At 42.4% G+C, this 13,394-nt stretch overlaps 1 protein-coding gene across 2 annotated transcripts in view; it reads right to left on the bottom strand.

Moving 5' to 3' along the window:
• Positions 1-2,042: 2,042 nt before the first annotated feature.
• The window catches only part of sowah (ankyrin repeat domain family member sosondowah), a 118,840-nt gene continuing 107,488 nt past the window's right edge, over positions 2,043-13,394 (bottom strand). For both annotated transcript variants that reach the window (XM_072296109.1, XM_072296107.1), the window contains one exon: positions 2,043-2,120. In XM_072296109.1, coding sequence (XP_072152210.1) covers positions 2,058-2,120 — 63 coding nt within the window. In that variant the 3' untranslated portion in view covers positions 2,043-2,057. The remainder of the gene's footprint in view (positions 2,121-13,394) is intronic.

Below are 13,394 nucleotides of genomic sequence, written 5' to 3' on the forward strand. Positions count from 1 at the left end.
GCACATATGCTCATGGGTCTCAGGGCTCATGTCTTAATGCACATAGTTCCGTTTGGCAGAATTACGTCCATATATTATTAAGGTGTCTATTGGTACCCTGTCATTCGAATTCCTTCCTTACTCGGTGACTTTTCCTTGCTTTTTCCCAACTTTCCGAAAATTCATTTTTTTGGCGATTCTTAAAAATCTTTGCTTTTTCTTTACCATCCCCTTACTTTTCTTTAACTCACACGCATTTTTAACTGTATTCGTATTGGGAGAGTAGAATGATGAAATGACAAAGGAATAAACCGAAAAACACAAGGAATCGAACCGGGAACTTAATAAATGGAAATCGTATACCCCAAAGGCTACTTTTTAGAGTTCACCACGAAAATCTCGAATTTCCATACCTTTTAACGGAAAATCTGCACATTGAAAGAAAAAACAAAGTTACGGGCTATGTAGACATACCATCCATTCCGCGTTCAGAGGCTGGAAGTTTCGGGTGCTGGAGCCATAGCTTGGATTACTCCGGGTGCTACACCCGGAACTTTCGGCCTCTGAGCCCGGAACTTCGACGATACGTCTATACAGCCCTTAAGTACGACTTCCGCAGCCAGAGCATTTTTTTTTTCAGTGTACCTTTTCCGTACTTCCGCGCCGACCTTCAAGCGAAATCCGTGCTTTTCAGTGTATCCGTACTTTTTCCCGTACAGTAGACACCCTGCGTTCAATATTCCCCAATTTTTGAAAAGTTTGGCAAGCCCGGCGGACAAAACTCCCTGGAGCGGCGGTGGTGGCGACGGATGGACGGTGCTGTGTAGGACACAGGTTATAAGACGATATCAATCTGCCCGGTGGCCAGGGCCGGTGGACAAAATTTGTAATGTGACTTCTGTTAAGCCCGTGTCGAACACTCCTCGATCTCTGTTCTCGCACCGGAGTGGGCGTTCCACGAGCAGCCGCATTCAACAGATAAACTTTAAGTGCTCGGAAATTATCCACGTACAAGAAAACTTAAATGAGGGAGCCACAAAATACCCCTCCGGCCACGGCGACTGCGCGTATGCGTATACCCGCCTCGAGAGCAGCTACCATCTTTAATATGCTCCCCCGAAACTACTGCATTGTTAAGTAATGGACCATTAGATGGAGTAAAGAATTTAGGGCCACAACAAATGTTTTCTTGTCAAATTTCGAGTGAAACATGGTGGGAACATCAAACACTACCCAATCTAACAGGGTGAGAAGTTGTTATGCATTTCCAAATTCCCTGACTTTGCCACGACTTTCCACGTGTTTAGGAAACAAAGTTCCCTGACTTCTTCATGACTAAACAATCGGCCGTGGTAGAAATAATTTCAAGGCTCTGCAGCAAAATACCCTTACTTTTCCAGGCATTCAATGACTTTTACCGAATTTGTCACCTTGTTCAATTCATAAATGGACCGCGTTCAGCAGAAAGGAACCAGACCACATCAGCTATTGACCTTTAACTGGGCAATTTGATTTTTCACGAGAGAACGTTTATGCGGATTTCGTTTGAGATTTGTAAGAAATTTGCTTCGTGCTACGCAGAAAATGCACTGAAATTTGCATAAAAAATCTGCAAAATCGTTTTCATGTAAAAAAGTAAATTATTATACCCGATTAAGTTTGGCAATAGCTGATGTAGCTTGGCTCCTGTCTGCTTAATGCGGTCAAAATGAGAGACGATAATTTTCTGGTTTCTTGAATTCATTTTTTTCTTCAAGTATATTAGACAAGCACGACAATAGTGCAGGGTGACATTAAACGTAAGAAAGAAATGAAAGATTTGAAATTTCACGGAGCTGTGAAATATTTCAAGAAATGTCACAGGGCTGTGAAATATTTCATGAAATTTCACAGGGCTGTGAAATATTTCAAGAAATTTTATAGCCCTGCGAAATTTCTTTAAAATTGAAGTAGCCAGTGTCACCCACCGAACTGGAGAGGACCTGTACACAATTTTTAGGGAAGATCGGACAAACGGTACGACCCCCATTTCGTGAAAACCGTTAAAACCGACCTTTACTTTGTATATAAGATTATCTTTACGGGACCTTTCTGAGAAAAACAAATGAACCATTGAAATTAATACTTACATTGCATGGATCCTGCAATTGAACAAGCAGATTATATCCAAGAGGAAGTCGCAAGTACATGATCAGTCCAGGAACAAGCAACATGGAACAAAAGATGAAGACAAGACACATTAGAAAATATTTCAAAATGAATCGTGCTCAATAAGTAAGACAGATGTTCTGGAAACTTAAAAAAAAACATTATGTAAGAGGAAAAGTATCGAATATTCAGTATCTAAAGTTAAATTCTACCCAAGGGTTTTTTCTGAGCTCCTTACTTAATTGACCATTTAGGATTTTAAGTACAGCATTTTCCTTAGTTAAAATGGGGCGTATGAGAGATTTGGAGTGTTCTCGGGAATTTGCGGCAAAAATCTATACTTTTCGGGGCAATTCCGGAGGGGGGAAAAATACACATATGCACTTATATACGGTTATCAACCAAAGTTCGGCGAGTTACTTACAACGTTTCAAGATATTTTCCGGAAATTTACCGTTTTCTGGTGCTTGATCTTACCGGGAAACAGGTTTCAATTTTAAGGTATCATTTTAAATAAGCTGGAAAACATTTTCCAGTTCAATCTTGTCGCAAAACGCACGACAAGATTCTCGTTGAATCATCAGCAAATCTCTTCCTTTAGGGTGACTTGAAGTTCCCATGATGTAACAGGAATACCGTTTCTAACAAGGAGATTTCCAGCTGTTTCAACGAGAATTTTCTGACCCGGCATGTGTAACAAGAATTTCCGTTCACTCAACAGGAGATTCATGTTTAAGTAAACACGGAAAAAGAAACTCCGGCCGTGGAAGCTTTTTCCGGACTAAATAGGCATTCCGTCCATTCCGGGCTCAGGGGCCAAAAGTTCCGGGCACCCGGAGCAATCGAGGTTACGGCTCCAGCACCCAGAACTTTCAGCCTCTGAGCCGGGAACGGGCAGTATGTCCATATGGCCCGTAACTTTTTTTCAAAGATTCGGAGGCGGAAAATTTTTTGAAACTATGTGAAATTTGCTCGACGATATATAACACTCTCCCCCCTCAGTTTCGTACTGGTGCGCATTGGAGTTCAAAAATTTAATTTTGACTCTAATTTTAATTTTTGGAATTTCTTGGCTTTGTTTCCCCGCGAAACCACCATTCCTCCACCTTGTTACATACAGTTCGGGTCACTTCTTAGTGATTTTTTTCTCACTTGAAGATATAAATACTTCAAAAAAATGCATCGAATCAACGCCCTTAAAAACGATCAAAATCGACCAAAAATCGTCAAATAAAATAAAGAGGGAGAGCAATTTCCCCTCGAAAATGACGCCCCCGTAATTGAAATCAAAGGGGATGAATCCGCGGCCCCGACTAAATCAAAGGGCTCGCCTCTGCGTCGGGCCTCTCCGCGCGGCGATAGATTATATCTTAGAACAACCGCGCGGCAAATGCGGGGGTAATTGCAATTTCTGTCGCATGTAAATTCGGTCGTCGACCAAATGTCGCTTCCCTGTAGCACGTCTGATGAAATCCGATCAAAGGCTGACATCGTTACATCGGTGTTAACCGGTTGCCGGATGCGCTCCTCAAACACGAGCTTTCGCCGCGCTGACGAGACGCCAAGCGACGAAACCGAGGGATTCGACTACCCCGCGGTCATGTGTTTCAGCCAGTGGCGTGGCGTGGATTGCGATGTATCGATTGTTATGCCATTTAAACCTATGGTACAGAATCGATTATTAGGGTGTTCGTTGCGAACACCCTGCTTATCGATCCTTTTCCATGGGTTTAAATGGCATAACAATCGATATATCGCAAAGCACGCCACGCCACTGGTTTCAGCGTTACGTCTGCAAGATACGAGGCTCAGATTAGCGCAATATTGGTTCCCGTTTAAGTTCGGTCTTGCGGCTCCCACAGCGGGGCGAAGGGGGGAGGGGGTATTGCGCTGCGATGCATCCCTGTTTCCCCGCCGAGTGCCGACAAGCTCGCCGCTGTTTAATTGGTTTCACTCAAGTGATTTGTATTTCGTTACCCTCTACTCTTTCAGCCTCGTCTCCGACCCTCCCTCTTGCCTGAAAATCCACGGCAGGGATGCAGAATTTCGGGTGTCAATTTACGATTGGACCGCGTTTAGCAGAAAGGAACCAAGCCACATCACCTGCAGGATGTCTACTATAACAGGCTGGCCAAAAATCAGTACTTTTACATTACTTTTTCAGTACATTCCCAAGAAATTCAGTACCTCCTCAACAGAAAAATTCAGTACTTTTTCAGTACCTCCCATTGACAAAATCCGGCAAATTTAAAAAAAATTTAAATTTCCCGTTCAAATTGCGACAAAAATGACAAGAAAATGAAAAAATTCCGGACCGTCTTGCGGAATTTCTGCACTTTTTCAGGATTTCCAGACCGCCCTTAAAAAATCAGTACTATTTCCGGGCTTTCCGGAAATTCGGGACTCGTAGATACCCTGCCTCAGACGTTGTCATACTTCCTTCAATAAAAAACGAATTTACCACTAAAATTGTGAATATTTTGTTACAATTTTTCAAACCCTTTTCTTCGCAATTCAATCTAAAACATCTGAAAATTCCAAGAGAAAACACGCACAACTTTCCGCAAAAAATACACGTTTTCTCCGAGGAAATTTGGCGACTCTTGAATGTCCATACGGCGTTCTTCCTTACCACGGCAGGATACGGGAGCAAAATATTATTATTTTCAAGAGTGCAGTGGTCCATTTAGTCGCTCTTCGACACGCGCGCGACAGCGTAAGGAGGATGGTAAGTACGCGACTGCAGTAAAATTATCGTAAATTAAATCAGAGCTGCCGTGCAAACACAGAACGGCGGGGCTTTGCGGTAGTCGGAAATGGGATTGAGACATTAACGCGAACGAGCGCGCACGAACACGGGGTTCGAAAGCCCGGAATTCCATTAGCCATTCGGCGGAGTCGTAACTAGTTCTGGCAATTCTTCACACTGGTAACTTGTTAACCCGCTCATATTACAGGGCCGGAATGCGCTTTGACGTAAATGAATCGATCCCATGACAAAACATAACAAGTCCATTTTATGATGAACTCCATCGGTGACGAAGCGAAAACCATATCGGAAGCTCTTGAAGCTATGGTAACGAATCGATTATTACGGAACTCCCTGATACTCGATTCTTTTCCATAGGTTTAAACGGCAGTGGCGTGGCAAGAATTGCGATATATCGATTGTTATGCCATTTAAAGCTAGGATAAATAATCGATTATTAAGGTGTTTGCTGCGAAAGCCCTGTTTATCGATCCTTTTCCATAGGTTTAAATGGCATAACAATCGATACATCGCAAAGCACGCCACGCCACTGTTAAATGGCAGATCTATCGATTCATCGCTGGGGTACTTGAGAGTCTCATCAGATAAAGCACATGAGCGGTTTTAACAACCACCGATTCAAATACGAGCAAGCGCGGCGCACAAAGAGTGAGTTTATGAAAGAGACCGGACAAGACATGTTTCACTGAAACTACAGATTTTGATATTTATTTTGTACGTTCTGAATTTTGAGGAGGAAATTTCAAGGGAAATTTTACGAGGTAACCAATGGAATCACTTTTAAACGTATACGTTTTGTATGAATGAAGATGTAGGCTTTTAATGTCTGATCTCTCCCTCTCATTAACATGTACCATTGTGCGGCGCGGGGCCCCAAATCGGACTCAATCGCTGGCTTCATAGCCATCCAAAGGAAGAACACCGTAAGCAACTTCAAACGTTGCGAAATTTCTTCTCGATAAAATTCGAATTTCACGGGAAACTTGTGAGTATTTTTCTTCCAATGCTCGTAAGAATCTCAATTTACAATTCGACTGTGATCTTCTGAACACTACGAGGGAAAATATTCACGCCTTTCTCGGAATAAATATATTTCATCGTAGGAAATTTGACAACGTTCAAAGGTTCATACGGCGTTTCTCCTTGGCGCGGCGGCGGTTCATGTCTGCCTTTCATAACTCACCGTCGCGAACTCACCGGCGATCGGGCTATCAATCGGCCCGGACCTCGACTTAACCAAGTACAACATCCAGCATGTAAAATCATAATTATCGTGTTGTTCCTATTCGCGTAATTAATGCAAATTAAATTCTCTCCGCTTTTGATGCAACATTTTAACTTAACCTCTCCGCTTATGCGACGCGACCGGCATCTCTTTCCCTCCCTTACGTTCCTCCACCCGGCGGTTGTATCCTCGAATGGAGAATTTGCACGAACAAAGGACCTGTCTCATTGAGAGCCTTTTTACCACCCCTTCGAGGGTCAAATTAAGACAAATATAGATTCAAGAGTGAAAAAAATGTACTAGCTGCGACTTTTTACGGCTTCATTTAACCACATTTTAACACAAATTGCAGTATAATTTAGGTTATTCCGTCATGACTTCTGCGGTAATTGTTCCATTTAGGAACCGACGATATTCTCGTGCTCAATGAAGATGTTGCGTGTGTGAGAAATTTGAGATTTGATTATTGATTCTTATGTAAAAGTTCGCGAGAAACACGATGGTGCCACTGGTTTTCTCCGAAATCAACTCCCAAGCTCAAAAAACGCTCTCAAGTTGAGGCTAAAATAGAGGGGATATCCCTCGCTATCCTGGGAGTCCACGTCTACATCAAGACAAACTCTCCATGCAAAGATAGGAGGCAAATACATCGACAGGGCTGCCCCTTTATTTGGGGACTCTAAAACTGAAAACACGGCAACCCTGCTAATGTGTTTGCTTCCTTGCTTCCTACCTTTGCATGGAGAGTTTGTCTTGATGTAGACGTGGACTCTCAGGATAGCGTGGGATATCTCTTCCATTTTGGCCTCAACATGAGAACTTTTTTGAGCTTGGGAGTTGATTTCAGAGAAGACCAGTGGCACCATCGTGTTTCTCGTTTCTCGGGTACACGGACTTTATGTCCACTTTTTTACGTCTACAGACTTTTCGTCCACAATTTTTACTTCCACAGTTCTAAAGCCCACACTATTGTTAAGTCCATTACTTAAACGTCCACTAAGTTAAGTCCACTAAAAGCAAATTCAAGCGTCATATTTTAGTCCGTGTGTAAAATTATATTGACAATATCGAAATGAGAAAATTAAGAGAGAATGAGGTGTTGTTATCGTAACTCAAATTTTAAATGAAATATTAATTTCTTCTTTTGCTTCATCTTTTCAAATTGTCTTTCGTAAATACTTGGTTTCATTTCTATCCTTGAAATTTCCGAAGTACATTCTTTTTTTTTAATGAAATTGATTACTTCATTTTAAAAACATTTACATTTTCAAAACGTGGTAAATATTTGTAAAACCTTTTCCAAGCAATGGCATCGATATGAATCTCAATGAGCCGTAGTTGTGATGAAAGAAACTATACAAAAGTTAATAAAAGAGGAAAAAAACTAAGAAGCACGCAATTTTTTGTGTTTAACTTATTTGTACATCGACCTCCTTGAGTGAAATACGTCCAATTTTGAGCGTTTGGTTGCACTTACACCACGCTGCAGCAGAGTAAAAGCCCAAAACATAAAAGAATAAATTTGAATGCTTTGGAAATTATTAAATTTGACACGGAGCCACTACTATATTTACAAAAAACACATTATATTTTCCAGTAATACATATTTCTTTTTAATCAGTTTAAAAGGGAATAATCAATGCAGAGAATGCAAAAATTTCAAAATCATGAAATGAAAAACGCTGACTCCGCGAGTTTAAATATTAGAGCCTAACACAGAGCGGAGCGGCGTGTTAACAGCGCAGAACGCGCATAGGCGCCTCCAAACCTAACTGGATACTTCACGCATTGCGCAACGCGTGAAGTATCCCGTTAGGTTTGGAGGCGCCTATGCGCGTGTCACGCTGCTTGCCTGCCGCGCCGCAACGCTTTAAGCAACTATTTCGCGTCAGAGGCGTTGCACAGTATCCTACAAGATTGAAGCCGCACAAAATAACTAGTTAAAGAGGACTTTCAATTTTGACTGCATCTGTTGCTGTAAATGTTTCATTTGGCATTGGAGCGTTTCCTGGGCTCCCGCTTTGGTTTTCATCCTATCATATCCGTACAGTGTACACATGAACATATGTTTTTATCTGCTCTTAGAGTCTGTTCTCTTTCATGACTAACTTGATTCATGAATGAAATGTTTTTAAGAATGAAGGTAGTAGTAGTATGCATTTATTTTTGAGGTGGTTCCTGTCATTTAAATGAGAAGAAAAAAATGTGGACATAACAAGCCCACAATTTGGACAATTTTGGACATATTCATGGTCGGACATTAAATCATGTGGACTTAATAAAGACTGGACTTAACGTTTAGTGGACATACATAGCGGTGGACACTTATTTAATGGACGAAAGGTAGGTGGACATAAAGTCCTGGGAGCGTTTCTCGCGAACTTTTACGTACGAATCAATAGTCAAATCGCAAATTCCTCATTCATGCAAGATCTCCATTGAACCAAATTTTGCAAACCAAATTCCAGACTCATTTCAGAAACAATGTATGCGCCATTTGTTTCTCTGCGTACGTGAGACCTTCTGATAAAAGACAAGGCTATCAACCTCCCCCCCCCCCCCCACATCCATCCCCGTCGAAATCCGCGGTGCGGTCAATACGGGTTTTCCTCCATTGCCTGAGCTTTTTTTTATTGTATTTTACAATCTTCTTGCTTCTTACATGTAATAATTCTAATTGTTTTCTTTTCAACTATGATACTGTGTTATGCTCAATCTATCAGCTGTATTAGTTGCATTGATAATTCCTAGTCAATTTTTTTCTTGCGAATTTTGTATGGTCTTCTGAGGAAAAAAAAATACATATAATAATAAGTGTTTTCGTGGATGAGCTAGAAATTGTACTTCTTCGTCGCAAAATGTGGTCTGGGTCATTCTATAGTTCCTACATACAAAAAATTAACCAAATTTTAGATTAATTTTTTTAGAAATTCTCAAATTCGCTACCTTCCTTCACTTATGGAATGACGGAACGCAGTACATCCTTCTCAACATTTCTAGCAAACGCAGAGTGAACTATTATGGGGTTGTCCCTGTAAATGAGTTGAATTGGTACGCTCTCTTCCTCCTCATTATCTGCCTCTTCTTCTTTTCCTTATTCTTCTTTGCCTCGGCTTCCGATTAGGAAGTCGAGGACTCGGTTTTAAAACACCCGAGTCTGTCAGACAAAGGTTTTCCTAGGACTGAGTGATTTGTTCAGTTTGTTAATTATCACTGCGCTGCGAAGCTCTATCTTCATTCTTTTTTTCCGATTACGGATGGATATTCACGGAGTGCGACCGCAAAGTGAGGCTCCTCTGATGTAAGGGCGTACCTCAGTCCCCAAGTGAGCCCTGCAACACACTCAATTCCACGCTTTCTGAGGCTCATGCGAAAAATCGAGACGCACCCTCGCGTCGCGGGGAGCGACGCAGTGCGGTGGGAGTTCAAGTGTGGCAGCGCAGCGTGGTTTGTCTTATAACAAAGATTAGCCTCTGACACGGAGCAACTGTCAGCACGATATTCATGAACTGGGAGTCGACTCGGCTCTCTTGCATGTGCAGATAAATTTTTTGCACGACAAATCTCAATAATTAACGCGAGCTCGATTAATGCCCATGGCCTGCCGCGGCCGTAGTGGCAGTCCGATGCCCCGTAATCCGGCGGGACGGACACAACAACACAACAGTGCCACCGTACAATGTACAATGCACAATGCGCAGCGCATGCATTATGTCATAATCATGCGTCGCTGCGGCATTATCACGTTATCACGTTACCGCAACTGACCGCATTTATCATTCGAGCAGCCACGCATGACGCATGACGTCTGACGTCTCCGATGACGGGGCATGCGTGCCCCAGCGCCCTCGCCCGACGTTCTCTGTCCCTTCTCCTTGGACTTCTAATTGAACCGATTCGTGCGGAAACGTCCCGTGACCGTTACGTTCCTCGGAATGGGTCTCTGCCGGCCGATTATTGAAATTGATAGACAGAGCAATAGACAAAGAAGACAGAAATGATATGGAGGGGGCCAATTGGTAGAAGCGGGTGGTTGCAGTGGTCAAATGACGTAGCTAATAGACTAATCAACGGCAACCCACGAGAGACCCGACAGTTAGTCCACCATTTACCCCCTTAGTCAATAAGAACCACCCGTTTCAACCAATAGGATCGCTCCATCCTCCTTGTGTCCTCTTTGTCTATGAATTTCAATAATCGGCCCGCTGGCAAGTTTTTGCTGGCGCGGAAATGAGATGAACCGAGTTTAAGCGGCTTCCTACTCGGAGCCCTGAAAAAAAACTCCGGCCGTGGAGCCCGTACTTAACTACTTACGGACTATATAGACATACCGTCCGCGATCCGGGTTCACAGGCCGAAAGTTCCGGGTGTAGCAACCGGGGCAATCGAAGCTACGGCTCCAGCATCCGGAACTTTCGGGCTCCGAGCCCGGAACGGACGGTATGTCTATATGTATAGCCCATAGCTTTTTTTCAGTGAAGACGAGAAAAAGAGAAAGATGAGAAAGAAAAGAGGGAAGAAGAATAACGAGAGAAAGAACGACTGAGATAACGAGGAAAAAAGGGAAATTATTTTTTCTCTTTTTCCTCCTCCTCCTCTTTTATTTCTTCCTCCTCTCATACTTCTTAGCACTATTGCGGCTGTCCTTATTGCCCCTCTTCCTCCTTCTCCTCCTTTTCCTCGTTTTCGTCGTTATTAACTTTTTATTAGTATTTTTCTTTGCCTATTTCATCTCATCTCCTACTTCTCCTTCCTCTTCTTGTTTCTTTTCCCTTTTTTTTCATTTTTTTCTCCTCCTTCTTTTTCTGTGTTCCCCTTTCTTCCCAAAAAGTTTCAACGCAATGAGGCAACAGAAAAGATTTTACTTCAAGTGGTCGTAAATTTTCTCGTAAAAAAGTCTCTTGGACCTAGAGGCCAGACTCTTAAAAAAATTTGACGAGGAAATATACTTTCGATTCCATCGGATTGTTGCTTGTATCAAAAGGAAATCCGCTTAAATTAAGAGGCTTGGCTCTTGATTCGCGCAAAAATTCGATCGAATCAAGAGTAGTTTTTCCTGTCAAATTTTTAAAGAGTCTGGACTCAAGATCTAAGAGACTTTTTTTTCCGATGTATAATTACTGGGAATCTCTAATGGTTACAAATCAACGAAAATGTCCAGCAATTTGAACGACTTAATCTTACCGAACTCTATAAAAATTACTAAGGGTTCCTGGTGCTGAGAGATTACCGGAAAAATCGGTAATTTTAGGAGGTTATTCGGCTCTGTGAGGTCTTTATGGATTAGTTACCGAGAAGTGAAGTTTGATCGCCTAGTAGTAAGCGAGATATAATGACCCGATATTAAGACCGCTGAGAGGCGCTAGACTAACTGTCGATACCGCCGCGTTTGCGCTTCTCGACTTCCGACTACTGACCACTGACCGAACACTTCATTAGGTGCGACTCCTAAATGAGACTTCAAAAAATTCGTCGCCGCGCCGCACCGGCCGCCGTAATCATCCTAACTCGCTACCGGTTTCATTACTTTTCAGTTCACGTTAGCCCCACCCTGAAACGAAGATGATGCGAACCACTGTAGCCGATTTTCCGACGAAAATGTGTAACTTTGAACCGGTTTTCTGGGGAAGATCGGGACATTTGTTCCAGGTCTCTGTCGGTGGGCCTCCAGCATGGTTATACACTTCATGTTCGCGTATTAATTATATTGACGTTTTCTTATTATAAACGAAAATGGAAAAAAAAAAAAAAAAAAAAAAAAAAAACTTTTAAAAGATTGAGAAAAAGACTTGAAATTTTGTGAGTGCTCTTTGGATATCCCCAGCATTTTGAAGGAACCACACTGAAAAAAAAAAAAAAAAAAAAAAAAAAAAAAAACCGGCCGTGGAAGTCGAAATTCCGGGCTGTATGGACATACCATCTGCGTTCCGGGCTTAGCGGCCGAAAGTTCCGGGGTAATAACCGGGATCAATCTAGAGTACCTACAATAATACAATCTAGAAATACAATAGATAATACTCTAGATAATACTATCTAGAGTACCCATACGGGAGCGTATTGCCATCTCAATCCGTTCACTACAGAAAAAATGTGCCACTCTCCGATTGGTCGGCTATGGATCCTTAACGTTGGACGACAAGGTTCTACGAAGTTCTAGACGTGATTTTGGTTGTTATACACATTTTTTTACATTCAACTTCTGAATTGAGTTCGGATCGAACTTTGATGAATATTTTTGCCGAAAACTAAGCTTTGAGTATAGTTATCATTCATTTCTCGGCCGATGATACGTGTTCCTCTGGGTCCGGTTTGTTTACCGCTCCAACTTTGGAGCTCCATGATATCCTGAAACTGATGAACCGATTAGAGAGCGGCATAGAGATGGCATGGCAATACTCTCCTACTCTGCCATGCTAAGGAAGAACGACATTCGAGAGTTGCCAGATTTCCTTCGATAAAATGTTTATTTTTGAGGAAAGTTATGAATATTTTTCCTTGAAATTTTCAGAAACTTTAAAAGAAATTGCGAGCAAAATTATCTGAAAAATCGGGAAAAAAATATTCATAAGTTTACCAGGTGTTTTATCAAAGGAAATTTGACAATGCCTGGAGGTTCATACGGCGTTTTTTCTTAGCATGGCAGTACTCTAGAGGAATCGAAGCCGCGGCTCCAGCACCCGGAACTTCCGGCCTCAGAGCCCAGAATGAACGGTATGTCTATAAGTCCCGTAACTTTTTGTTTCAGTGCACCCTGAAAAGGCTCAAAAACTTCAGGGGTTACAGGGGTGGTGCGGAGTTAAAAGGTCAAAGGAAATCTGCAACGTGGCGAAACGGGATGGGTGGTTTTGCGGTTTCACCGCGGATTCGGAGGGGAGCGGGCTCGAAAGCGGGTCGGGAACAGGGCTACCATGTTCACAGCGGAGAAAAAGAATGTCGGTCGATTATTTTCGCCAACGTGTAGCGCATTAAATAATTTGTTAAACAAATGAGGTTTCAATTCATGAAAATTATCCTTGTAGACCAATTAAAATAATGACGGCCTGGCCATCGGCTTCTGGCGGGAGGGCGCGGAGTGGAGAGGGGAGGGAGGGGGCGGGTAGGGTGGTTTCAGCCGATGAGACCGTGGGTGAGCATTTAAGCGGTAGCGAAATAATCGCCTCGAAAATCCTTGTACATGAAACCGTGGGTGAGGGAGTGCAAGCGAGGCGGTTATTTTTGTTTTTATTTTTTTATATATTTCGAAATAATGATGATAATCGATAATTTGCGACT

This window comes from Bemisia tabaci, chromosome 2 (genome assembly GCF_918797505.1).
Source record: "Bemisia tabaci chromosome 2, PGI_BMITA_v3".
NCBI classification, from domain to species: domain Eukaryota; kingdom Metazoa; phylum Arthropoda; class Insecta; order Hemiptera; family Aleyrodidae; genus Bemisia; species Bemisia tabaci.